The sequence below is a fragment of the Marmota marmota genome, unplaced genomic scaffold (genome assembly GCF_001458135.2).
Source record: "Marmota marmota marmota unplaced genomic scaffold, marMar, whole genome shotgun sequence".
In the NCBI taxonomy this organism is placed as follows: Eukaryota; Metazoa; Chordata; class Mammalia; order Rodentia; family Sciuridae; genus Marmota; species Marmota marmota.
The window spans coordinates 2,563,272-2,576,631 of record NW_025999891.1 but is presented as its reverse complement, the minus strand read 5'-3'; the positions used below and the strand labels follow the sequence as shown (position 1 = coordinate 2,576,631).

General features: G+C 51.7%; 1 protein-coding gene across 1 annotated transcript in view; it reads left to right on the top strand.

The window, feature by feature from the left end:
* Abr (ABR activator of RhoGEF and GTPase) overlaps positions 1–13,360 on the top strand; it is a 70,657-nt gene that overhangs the window by 27,213 nt on the left and 30,084 nt on the right. Inside the window, exons 9-14 of the mRNA XM_015500936.2 lie at positions 92–214; positions 560–635; positions 1,093–1,197; positions 2,194–2,268; positions 3,641–3,738; positions 4,145–4,276. Coding sequence (XP_015356422.2) covers positions 92–214; positions 560–635; positions 1,093–1,197; positions 2,194–2,268; positions 3,641–3,738; positions 4,145–4,276 — 609 coding nt within the window. The remainder of the gene's footprint in view (positions 1–91; positions 215–559; positions 636–1,092; positions 1,198–2,193; positions 2,269–3,640; positions 3,739–4,144; positions 4,277–13,360) is intronic.

Genomic DNA, 13,360 nt, shown 5'->3' with positions numbered 1-13,360 from the left:
GGGGGGGGGGGGGGGATGTTGTGCTTAGAGCTGCTGAGTGTGCAGTGGGGACTGAGCATGAGGGAAACCATCTGTGCCTCATCCCCTACAGAAAGCCAACAAAGGGCAGAGCCGGGCCATCGAGCGCCTCAAAAAGAAGATGTTTGAGAATGAGTTCTTACTGCTGCTCAACTCCCCCACAATCCCGTTTCGGATCCACAATCGGAATGGAAAGGTCAGGAAGGGTGGAGTTGGGACAGAGATAGCCCCTTTTCTTGGTCCAGGGCAGCCCACTCTCTCTCCATGGCTCCTGGGCCCCCCACTTTCCAATGAGGCTGCTGTGGTTCCAGCCCTGAACTCTCTCTCCTACTGGTGTGGAACCAGTGCCCTCTGCTGGCGACCAGTAGCACTGTCATCCCGGTCATCTGGCTTCCCAGAAAGGAGCACCACCCCCCCCCCTTCCAGCTGCCTCCTCTCAGCTCAGGGGTGTGTGGGTAAAGAGCTTGACTGGGAGCCCCAGAATCTGGGAATATGCTTGGCTTGACTATGGTCATCCCACTGAATTCTCATCTCTCTTCAGAGCTACCTGTTCTTACTATCCTCGGACTACGAGAGGTCAGAGTGGAGAGAAGCAATCCAGAAACTACAGAAGAAGGGTAAAGTCCTGTCCTGCTCTACGTTCGCATTTCCAAACATTTTCATGTCAATTAGCTCTTCTTCAGTCCTCACAGCCATCCTGTAAGATGCCAGGAGAGTTGGCACTTAATTCATGTTTCTGATCAATGGAAGCCCAAAGATTTCAAGCGATTCACTTAAGGCATACCATGAGTTGGTGATAGACCTGGGCCCAGAGCTCAGGGTTCTGCCATTCTCACTTGCTCTTGCCCTTACTCTTATACACACATACCTGAGCCTCTTCCCTTAGACTCTCCTAGGGCCTCTGACAGCACTCACAACTGGACCCATGTGAATGTCTCCAAGTCTTTACCTCCCAAGGACCAACTCCACCCCTAGAACTAAGCTGTTTGTTTTCCCATGGCAGCCCCCAAGGAAGAGCAGCAGGTCCTAGTGAACCTGTGCTAATGCTCCTTCCTCCCTTGCTTCCTCTTGCAGATCTCCAGGCCTTCGTCCTGAGCTCAGTGGAGCTCCAGGTACTCACGGGATCCTGTTTCAAGCTTAGGACTGTACACAACATTCCTGTCACCAGCAATAAAGATGGTAAGATCTGGAACCTGAGGTGGCCCAAATAGCAGGTGCAAGTCCCCAGGGCATTGCTGTGTCCTTCTGTAAGGACTATGGCTACAGATGTCTGATCTCCGGTTAACTCTGCTGGGGCGATTCTATTGCTAGGTACATAGAGATCTTAAATGGGGGTTACTCTCTATTGAACCCCCAGGCCCTCCTCAGCCCTCTCAGTTGTGAGAGAAGAATCTGGAACCCTGGGGCACTGGGATGGTGTTGGTTTCTGAGACCGTCCCATAGTGGAAGCCAAAGGCTGAAGCCCAAGGGGTAGGGGGACGATGATGGATGGAGAGGATAGTATATGAGAAATAAGCCCAGAAGTTTCCAGGGTCTGGATCTTGGAAGGCCTTAAATGCTAATCAAGGGAGTTCAGATGTCATGCAAACGGGTGGGGGTGGGGGGGTGGGGGGGACCTGGGGGAGGTTTTTGAGCAGAGACAAGTGCTCTCAAGGTTGGAAACTGGCCCAAAGCAGGTGGGTTCTGGCTGCCCATGGTTCTGGGAAAGCGTTCACTCTCTGAAAGTGGTTTTGAGGGCCAGCTTCCCTTGGTCTATTTGGATCAACTAGGGACCCCTGTGTCCCAAGCAGGGGTCAGAACTGAGCCTTCCCTCTTCCATTAGCAGAGCGACTAATCAAATTAGTTTTCCCTTTGAAAGGTTAAACTAGGAAGACAGCCATGGAGTAAGCAGGATTCGGAGGAAGGGAAAGTAGTCCTGGAGAATAGTATTAAATATCTGGCCCACGAGTGTGGGTTTGGGCTGAGCCCAGTGGGAAACAGCCTGGCACTGAGACCTGGTGCAGCTCCGGTTGGAGGAAGCAGTGGGCTTTGCAAACTCTTTAGCCAACCACCAGGTGGTGCTGTCAGACCACCTGGCTGCATCTCCCTGGGTCAGCAGCTTTTCCACCAGCCTGGGACAGAGTTGGGGGTGAGCTTCTCAACACCCCCTACCCTGGGGGCTTTTCTCTCTTGCAGATGATGAGTCTCCAGGACTCTATGGCTTCCTCCATGTCATCGTTCACTCTGCCAAGGGGTTTAAACAATCAGCTAGTAAGTGCTCCTGACTACCTGCCCTAGGAAGAAGTTGGGTGGCCACTGTTCATCTTTTACAAAAAGACCCATGGTGTGGGACTGCCCATCTGCTCTGCTCTGCTCTGTGCAGGCTGGGGTCCAGCTAGTATGCCTGGAGATGTGGGGCATTCCCCCAAACCCCAGGAACCAGCTCCTCTTGGCAGGGAGATCTCTTCTCCCCAAGTCCTCATTCCAGGTATCTGAACCCTGGAGCTGCAAACACCTGGACTTCAACCCCATCTCTGCCAGTTACAAGCCATGTGGCCTTGGGCAAGTTTCTTAACCTCTCTGACCTTCAGCTTCCTTCTCCATAAACGGGAGTCACACTTTGTTAACACTGACCTGTGAGAGTGGACTCAAAGATGACCATGTATGCATGTGCCAGCACCCATCCCTTTTCTATTATCATCCCCTAAGTCTGGAGATGAACAGAACTGTATATTTAGTAATACTAACCCTGTTTAATATTTCATAAACTATACTTGTCCAATTTATCTACTTTTTACCCAGGAATCTGTGAGTCAGACAGCTTATAGTTCTTACCCATTTACCAGGTGAGGAAACTGAGTCACAGGTCTAAAAGGACTTAATATTACACAGAATCAGAAACCCAGGGCTCCCGGCTCCTCTCCTCAGCCTGCCCCTTTCCTCTGGCAGGTGACATCTGCCCTTGTCCCTCTCCCTGCAGACCCCTTTCAGAGCTTCTGTCATCGGCCCACAAACAGCCACTCAGGCATTGCTGGGAAGCCTCCCTGAGTTCCCGGGGAGAACTGGCCTCCCCCTCTGTGTCCCCATCGGTTCAGGGCAAACTGTGTTTACAGCACCTGTCATGCTGTTTTGTCACTTCTAATTCGCCTCTCCCACTGATATCTTTGAAGGCAGGAACCAGGTCTCCTTGATCCTTGGAAACTAGGAGCTCAGAAAGGCTGAGTGACACTCTTAATTTACAGAGCACCTACTGTGTACCTGGAGGAAAGGAGAACATGGTCAGTGTGTGGACAGGGCCGTGGTGTGTTCAAAGCCTTTTATGGCCCATTATCTGTTCTGATTCTCTGGCATCCCTCTGTGGTCACTGACTCATCCCCACTTCACACACAGGGAAGCTGAGGCTCAAAGGGCTCAAGGGACTTTCCAGGGTGGCACCGGTATTATTAGGTGGTGCAGCAATATTTCTAAGCCTTCTGACACCTAAGCCCAAGCTCTCTGTTTTAGAGCATTTCCTGAAGGGGCCTCTGGAAGGGACAGATGCATTGTCCCCTCAAGGGCTTTACCACCACTACCCTTGCCCCAGCCCTGTTCCCGGGCCTCTTGGGCCTCACTTGGTGTGTCTTGTCTGCCCTTCTCCTTGCAGACCTGTACTGTACCCTGGAGGTGGATTCCTTTGGCTATTTTGTCAGTAAAGCCAAAACCAGGGTGTTCCGGGACACAACAGAGCCCAAATGGGATGAGGTAAGTGGAGGAGGCTGGTGTCCCTATAGGGATTCCTCTGTGTCACCGAGCATGCCCATCCTAATCACTGTGTTCATGACCTATCTGTTGGCAGGGAGGGGTGGCCATTGCCTGTTGGTTGGACCAGCTCTGTCTCCCTAATCCAGTCCCTCCCATCCCCTGTTCATCTGGCTTCCGATTAGGTGTCAGACACTAGGGTTTCAGCTCTGGCCCACAAACTCCACTTCATCGGTGATGTAAAGGCCTCTGGGAGCTCCAGAATGAGAGACGCTCCTCCATGTCTTGTGATATGCTCCTCCTGAGCCCCGCTCACCCTCAGCCTTGCAAAGCTGAGGCCCACACCTGCCAAGAAGCCCTGTGCCCCCCGCTTCTGAGGTTGATGACCCTCTGTCCCATCTTTCCCCAGGAGTTTGAAATCGAGCTGGAGGGTTCTCAATCCCTGAGGATCTTGTGCTATGAGAAGTGCTATGACAAGACCAAGGTCAACAAGGACAACAATGAAATCGTGGACAAGATCATGGGCAAAGGGCAGATCCAGGTGAGAGTCCAGGGCCCCAGGGCAAGGCCTGGGGAGCTGCCAGGCATTGTGGTGCCCATTGAGAAGGCGTCTTCTGGTCTTGTCTTCTTGATTAAGGTGCTTGGCCTTTTGTGACTTTAGTTCAAACCTGGTTTGAAAAAATTCCCCAAGGTGGTGGTTCATGCTTCCTAGAGACGGCTTCTTACTGAGCATCCAGGTACCTGTGGGGCTACAGCAGACTCATTCATACTTCTGCAGATGGAACTGAGGAATGACAGTTTTCACACTCCAGTTTCAGTCTGTTGGTGGCTTTTTCCAAAACACGATATTGAGAAGGATTCTGAGGTTGCGTCATGAGCATGGGGGGCGGGAGAGTGCTCTGTGTGATGAGCAATTCTGCCATAGATGCTGGATAGGAATGAGGCACATTTCCCGAGCACTTGTTATTCTACCAGAAGGGCTTGGATCCTACTGGTTCCTGGGGCTGGTCTCTGACTTGTTGCTAGAGTTGCTGGACTGTCTTCAACTGAGTTTTGGGAGTCACCAACTTAGGAAAGATACTTTGAGTTTCAGTAGAGGCAAATCCTCAATCAGACTGTTTCTCTTTTTTGGTCCTGGAGATTGAACCCAGGGGCACTTAATCACAGAGCCAGATCCCCAGCCCTTTTTATTTTGAGACAGAGTCTCGCTGAGTTGCTTAGGGCCTCACTAAGTGGCTAAGGCTGGTCTCCAACTGGCAGTCTTCGTGTCTTAGCCTCCTGAGTTGCTGGGATTATAGGTGTGCACCACCACACCTGGCTCTGCTCTGTTTCTTTTTTTTTTTTTTTTTTAATTTTTTATTGTTGGTTGTTTCTGCTCTGTTTCTTGATGCCGTGAAAATGTATATAAGGAGAAAGTCCTTGCTTGCACCTTGCATGTCTAGAACATTTTTTCAGCTTTGAAGATGGCTGCTATCTACTTATCTGTCAGGAGAACTAGGCTTGGGGAAAGATAACACTCAGTGTGGATCTTTCCACACTCCTGTCTGGCACCTTGTGTGACCTCATGATTAGGATACAAGTGGGAATCGATTCTGTGACTATGAAATCAAGGGAAATGATAACTGGTACATAGGGAGGCCTGAGCATTGGGTACTCCTGGTCTCTTAACAATTGCCCCCATGTGACGGGGTATAGGTTGTGATAGGGTGAGGCTTTTTTGCAGAAAGTGTTTGTTCTCTGATGCATGTCGAAGCTGAAATTTGGTATCTGATCCTCAACTGGGTATTCTTGGTGGCACTAGGACCTGTGTGGGTCTCCCACTCCCCCACTCCTGTCTCAGGGGGATGGCACTATTTAGTAGAGGCCTAGCCATCTGCCTTATGCCACCCATGTTCCTAAGCACGTCCCTTCCTGATGTTATGGGACCTACACCCTGCTCCTCAGCACCGTCGCCAGGGAGACAGCGCTTGCTAGGCAACCAGAAGCTAGTCTTTCATTATTCGGGAATTAGGGATAAAGCGAGAAAGCTCTCTAAATCTAGTCCCCAGAAACTACTCTGCAGGGATAAGCAGTGGGAGCCCCATCTCCACATCCCTGGGCTGGGCCAGAGGGACAGGCGGGGAAGGAGTTCTAGGCTGGGCTGTCCAGCCTCCAGGGGATACCCATCCAAGAGACATGAGCAGCCTCCATCAGTGCTGTGGAATGGAAGAGTAGAAAGGGTGTCCAGGGCTGTCAGCTCAGTGGGTACCGTGACCCACGACCTCTCTAGAGCTCAGAGTCCAGAGCACGGAGGTGGTAATCTCCCATCTGGACTTCAGCCTGCCACCGTCCCTCCCTCCCGCTCAGCTCACAGGCCCAGGAGAAGCACACCATAAATCATTGCTTCTTGGAGACAGGAGCAGATGGAGGCAGTGGGGGAGGGGGAAGCAGCCAGGTTATGTTTGGCAGAGCAGAAAGCACAGTCTGCTAAGGAAAATGTTTCTGTGTTTAAGCTTCGAGGAATGCTAAATGCCTGGGAGTTGATATTAAAAGAAACATAAACCTTCCTGCTGCCAGCTGACCTGAGCGGACAGTTCAGAGCCAGCGGACTTTGAAATCCCTTTGTGCTCCGCTCCCCCTAACTCCCAACACAGCCCTTTGGCCCCAGCCACAGAGCCATCTCACCCCTTATGATTCAGGGAAGGAGGTACCTCCCTGAGGTGTGCCATAGCCCATAAAGTCCAGCCCTGTGAATGCCCTCAGAGCCAACAAGGATGTTGGGCTGGATGGATAGTCTGCAACAAGCTGTTCCCACATGGCCAAGCCCCACAGAGCCACAGAACAACCTGTTCCCACAGCTCATCCCACCTCTATTCCTGCCTGGTGTCCAAGAAAGGAACTGGCACCGTCCCTGGAGCACAGGCCTGCTCCCCTTCGGCAGGTATTGAGGATGGAGCTGGAGGCAGCCTCGTGGTACAGCCAGGGATACTGCAGGAAAGGCGGGGAGAAGAGGCCCACTTCTATGGCTTCCCTTCTTTCTAGGCCCCTTCCCACTCAGCCCAGCCAGAGAAATTCCACTGTCTGAGCTCCAGGCATTTGCTCCTATGATAAGTGGCCCTCTCTGGCTTTGCTTGATGTGGCAGTGGGTCATAGAATCCAGAGTGGGAGGCAGGGGTGGGCAGTGTTTAGTGACAGATAAATGGCAGTTCTAATCACCAACATGTGTGTTTGGCATTTGTGCTCTTGAAAGCCTGTTTCCAAATGTTGTCTCATGTGGTCTTTGCAATAACTCCGCAAGGAAACCGACCTTTCTGTCCTCCCCATTTCACAGATAAAGACACTAAGGCACCGAAGTTAAGAATCTTAGCCAAGGCATCTCTGCTTATGTATACAGGGAAGGCCATGTTCTCTCCTCTGTGCCGTCTTCTTGCCTCAGGTCTTCATCAAGAAACCTAACGCTGGGTGCACTGGCACACACCTGTAATCCCATCTACTGGGGAACGTGAGGCAGGAGGATCTCTTGAGCCCACCAGTTTGAGACTAGCCTAGGCAATATAGGAGACCCTGCCTCAAAAATAAATAAATATATAGAAAGAGAAAAGGAGGAGGAAGGAAATTTCCCAGCCTACTTAAAGGGCCCTGACATGGCTAGTGGTAGAACCGCCAGAGTGTTCTGCCCCAGGATCCTTTTTTATGGCATAAGGAGAGCTCAGTCTGCCTTTGCCTGGATTATTGTCCCGTCTGGACTGGGAACATTTCTGCCTTGTGCACCTGAAGTTAGAATGAATAGGAAAGAGCAAGGGGAGGAGGATTTATCGTGCACCTGCAGTGGGCCTCAGGGTGCAGGTCCTGGCCTTGAGGAATCCACTCTGTATACATCAACTGGAGATCTAGCGATGCCAACAGCAATGATCCCATCTGCACTTACAAAGAGCCCCACCCTGTGCTCAGTGCTCGCTCTCTGATCTCAGGGCATCTTCATAGTACCTGTGGGTCGGGAATGTCAGCATGATGATGAAGATGAGAAATGCGAGGCAGCATGGAAGGTTGAAGCAACCTGTCCCAAGGTCACTTGCGTGGCTGGGGTAGGAGGGCCAGGACTTGAACCTGGGGAGCCTCCAGCTCCAGAGTCCCTCACAAGGTGCTCCCAGCCTCCCACTGCTCCCATTAAGTCATAGATGGGAACTCAGGCCCCAGGAATTCAAAGAGGGAAAGGTCATCGTGGGCTGGAGGTAGGGAGGCTTTGAGGCAGAGGTGGGACAAAAGGGATTTCAGAAAACCGGATCTTTTGATTCCAAAGGCAGTGTTTATATCATAAAGAAAATCGCAATCATAGTAAAGCAACTCGAAATGTAGTCACAAACCATCCCACTCCTGCTCCTCTGGAACACCCATTTTATTTGTAACTTTTCCCTTCCTTGGATATATACATTTTTATATAGTTTTAATCACAGTGTGTAATTTTTTTCCTATTTTGTGGAATATTATCATAAACCCTCTTATTTCTAGGGTACTATCAATCATTTTATAAAATGGCCTGCACAGTAACTGCCGTCTTTAGACTGTGTTCTTCTAGCAAGGTGGGCAGGCTCTGGAGTGGTAGAAGGGGTGGAGAGGTCGGGAATGTGCAGGGAGCAGCCTAGGAAACTGAAGAGCCCAGCTGGCTCTAAGCAGGGAGGTTGTGAGCTTTGCAAGAAGGAGGGGAGGTGAAGGAATGAATACAGAAGATCTGAAGGGTTTGAGACCGGCAGGAATCTAGTCCTGTCTTTTAGAGAGAAGGAAAGCAAGACAAGAAAGGGTGAGTGACATGGCCAGTCACATCTCGCTAGTGGTTGAGCGAGGGTTCCAAACTCAGGGAACGCACCCCGACTCCCACCCAAAGCTGGTCATGCTTGGAAATGATCCTAGATGGGATAGAGAAGGATTTGGGTGTCAGCCTGTGACTCTCAGGGGTCTGTCCTTTGTCACTGCAGATTTAGTGAGAGGTCCCACCAGCTTAGTCCCTTTCTCCTCTTCGGGCTCAGGAGATCTCCTTTTCTTTCCAGACCCAAGGTTTCCATTACCTGTGGATTCTCAGTCCAGGTTGCCCCACTGTTCACCCTCTCCTTGCTGCCCCACCCCCAGCCCGGTCTGGCAGGGTTACAACTCATCCAGGACTCCCCCCAGCCCCCGCTGCCTGCTTTGGCTTCCTGCTCCCAGGGGACTCCTGAATGTTTATCCTAGTCTATTTCCAACCAAGCTGCCCCAGGCTCCAGATGTGCTGTCCCCAACTGGGACCAGCCTGCTGACTGATTAGCATATTCCCAGGGTCCAACCCCTCTTAGCTGGCTAGGCCAGAGAGGAGAGCTTTCCCTCAGGGGCCCCACAGCTCAGTTCCTACCCCTGACCTCAGACTGGAGAAGAGTCTGTGAGACCCAGGAGCTGCCTAAGCCAGGGGAGCACTTTTGCGCCTTTGCCCACTCACCCCCACCCTCTTATTCCCTGCCTCCACCAGGAGCCTGAGGTCTGCCCCACGTCGCCTGGCTCCCCTGTGTGGAGCTACTCTTTCCCATAGCTAGCCTGTCCTGACAGCCCTTCTTGAGCATAGGCGTGCTCAAGACCCTGGAGTGGGAAAGGACAGCATTCCAGGCCAAGAAGGACGTGCCGCTGTCCTGTCCTGGGTGGTAACTTACCCTCACCCCTGATTGCCAAGTTCCAGCTGATGGGCTGCCTCCCCGCTCTGTTCCCTTCCCTCCCGGAGCTTGGAGCCTGTGCCTTAAGGTTAATAGGCAGGCCAGGGACGATTTCTTTGACATTCTTAACCAGGCCACTTGGAAGCTTGTGAGAAATCGGAGCTATTATAAACCATACTTGGGAGGAGGTCATGAAGGCTACACCCCTGGCCTCCAGGACTAGGGATGTCTATGGAGCCCAGTTGGCAAATCTGACCATATCTAGACCCTCTAACTTTTTATTCTTTTTTTTTTTTTTTTAATTGTGGTAAAATATACACAACATAAAATTTACCATTTTCATAGTTTTCAGGTGTACAGCCCAATGGCATTAAGTCCGTTCACATTGTGGGATGATCTTCATCAGTATTCCTCTCCGGACCTCTTTATCTTCCTCACTGGATTCTGTGCCCGTTGAATAAATAACTCCTTAGTTCTTCATTACGTTATTATTAAATAATAACATCTTAGACCTTCATGGTTTTAGATAAGAAAAAAAAAAAAAAGCTTATCTCTGGGATGAAGATTTCCTAGCCTCCTCTCCAGACCCAGGTCTCCCTCCCCCATACACTGTTCATCACCCGCTGGCCATAATAAAACAGCAGGGCCCCATGGCCCCAAGGCACAACTGATCACTAGGAACCTTGTAATGTCAGCATCCTCTGGCCTTCTCTCCCCTAGGAAGGCATCCCTGGCTCCTTGACCCTTCTTTCCCAGGGCCTCTTGTCCAGTGGCCAGTGATTTATATATATTGTTATGGAAGTGCAGTGACCCTGATGCTGTGGGAAGAGCAATCCAAACTGAAGGTCAGTGTCTCTTGAGCTCTTGAAGCCTCAGTTTCCTTATCTATTAAATGGGATAATTATTCCCATTCTTCACCACCACATTATTCTTTTTTTTTTTTTTGGTACCAAGGATTGAACCCAGGGGCACTTAACAACTGAGCCACATCCCCAGCCCTTTTTTATATTTTTAATGGAGAGACAGGGTCTTGCTGAGTTGTTTAGGGCCTTACTGAGTTGCTGAGGCTGCTTTGAACTCATGATCCTCCTGCCTCAGCCTCCCGAGCCACTGGGATTATAGGCATGCGTCACTGCACCCAGCTACCACCACATTATACTGAGGCTCAAAGAATATAATGAACCTGAACGAGATTGATAGAGCTGTGACATGCATCTCCAGCCTTTCACTGGTTTATTCATGTCACTTATGGTTTATTGAGCGCCCTCTAAATGACAGGCACAGTGCTGTGAATCCAAAGAATGGACAGGATTCCACCATCTAATAAAGAAACCATGAGAGAATTTTTATTATTCAGCCAGCACTGAAGGGCCTTGAGGACAGATCAGGGGCTTCAAGTTTTGCTTACTCCATTCATTAGTTGGGGGAACAGGTTGAGTTGCTTTACCTCTCTGAGCCTCAGTTTCCTCTAATGTGAGAGTCCTGAAGCCCTTGCTATGGGGCCTGGCACAGAGTCAGTACTTGTTTAATGGCAAAGTCCCTTTGCCCTAAGCTAGCAGGTTCAGGTCCCCTGCCCCCCAACCTTCCTTCAGACAGTGTGGGTACAGCTTGTTAAACGGCCCCCTTCCTAAGTTTGTCAGCAGTCTGTGGCCCCTGTGTTGGGACCTCTGACTGAGAGGCCATCCTTTTTCTTATACTGATGGAGTCAGACCCAGCTTTGATGGGACCACCTCAGAGTGACTGGGGAAGTCAAGCCTGGGGTCCCCACTGCCTGCGGTGCCTAGGGCAGAGAAGCTCTGGGCTTGTCCTAGACATGTCTCGCCTAGGCTTGGCGGGGTCAGGCCCAGAGTGCAGTGTGAGCGAGGAGCCCTGGAACAAGGGTCCTTTGTCAGCCCGCAGAGAGCTGCTTCTGGTTTTAATTACTCTGCAGAGCTGGAGGGAGCTCTGGGAGAACATGGGTCAGGAGCCTGCTGGGGCAGAAGTCGAGGGCTCCCCCACCCCAGCTCCCTCCTTCTGGCCCCCCGAGGGGTCTATTGTCCCGGATTCACTCTGCCTGAGGGTCATGATGGCCAGCTCTATTGCCCTGATAGCCTGGCCTCTGGAATGTTGACCTAAATGACCAGGAGTCCCTCTTTGGACAAATAACAGGCCCATTAATGTGGGTTCCTGGCACCTTGTCCCATTTGTCCTTTAGACCTTTGTTTCTGGGTCACACTGACCACTGCTGGGCCCAGTGTCCTGAGGGACACCTTATTTGACAGGAGTGGGGCTGCCTTGAAAATATCTTGGCTGGTGGACCTTTCCCTTTCGTTCCACCACTGTAGTCCCCCCAAACCCCTATCCTGGCATACCTTACAACCCCAGACAGCTCCAGGCCCTGGAATTCAGCCTCTCCCCTGGGAGATGGAGTCCCTCCCTCCCTGCACTGGTCCAGACATGCATGGCAGGTGCTGTGTCTCCCTCTAATTTGTGCTTCTCCTTCTCTGGTGCCTGCTATTCTCAGAGCCAGCCCAGGTGGGATGCTTCCCTTTGACCCCATTACCACCACCTTGCCAGTCCTGGAGGGTACATGGGGACAGAGAGACTGAATACCAGGCCTGATTCTACTCCTTGCATCAGACACCACTCCTCCCAGGGCCTGGGGACTGGACCTATTGTCCTTCATGGGGCCACCCACCCCAGCTGATGCAGATCCAATTTTTTTTTTTCCCCCAGCCTAGTGCCCCACCTGCTGTCCCTCTTTCAGGCTGGTCTAGAAGCTTTGGGGATACTTGGAAAGTGGGCAAAAGAAAGCTTATCCTCTGCCAAAAAAAAGCCAGGATGAGGACACTGAGAGAGTGACCACCCCACTCTCCAAATGCTGTTCTAAATGCCTAATGTGAACCCCTGGCCCAGCTGCCTCTGTTACCCAGGTGTTCCTGATTTGGGGAGCCTGGGCTCTGCCAGTGATTGCTGGAGACTGGAAACATTCAATAGGAAGCAGATGGAGGCTCAGATCTCCTTCCCTCTCCCCACTTGGGAATGCCTCCTTGGCAGGCCGGCTTGGTGCCCACCCCCGCAGGCCCACCTCTGAGGGATGTGTGACAAGCTAAGAATCCGATGCATAGAGTACCTTGCAAACTGATTCTCTCAGACCCTGGGAATACCTAGCCTCTCTCCAAACCCTAAGATGGGTACTCTCAGCTGTGGGGTGGGGACTCCCTGACCCAGAGGCAGAGGACCCAGGTTTGAGGCCAGCTGGCTGGTCTCAGGTGCCCTCCAGTGCAAGTCCTCTGCAGCCTGGGTGGGTTTCAGACAGGCCCATGGAGGTAAAACTAAAGGCGGACAAGGCACTTGGTAAGCAGGTCACTTCCCTGCAGACAGGCTGCTTCCTCCTCCCGGGAATCTCAAAAACTGATTCCTAGGATGGTCCCACTTTTGATTCTTTTCCAAAAGCATTGAGAAAATACTTAGCAGAAGAGTGGCCAGAAATGCGCTGAGTTAGGGCTGAGGCCACCTGTGGATGCCAGTATGGGGTCCCCCTAGGGTGGGCTCTGCTGGCCTTCCTCAAGCCTGCAGTACCTCCAGAACCTAAGCAGTCCCACACAGCCAGCCTGGCCTTCACCTTGGTCCCGAGAGGTATGAGCCATGTGGCACTGGGGGAGCCTGCACCCTGTGGTCTGGGACAGGGGCTGGCACAGCCTGCTTACACCCTCAGAGGCAAGAGCTGAGCTGCACTGGCTTCAGGGCACACCCCAGAGTGACCCAGAAAACACTAGCCTGATGGACTAGATGAGATAAGTGTTATGCCATTGAGAGGCCACTGAGGGACACCGACATCAACACTTCAGAAGTCCACAGTTTTCCCAAAGTGGGGAAAGAAGTGGAGATAAGAAATGGTTTCTGGATCCAGAACTCTGACCCGGAAGTTTCCTTAAAAAGCCCCTAATCTTCCCTACCTCCACACCCCCACATCCTGAGGGACAATGAGGGCG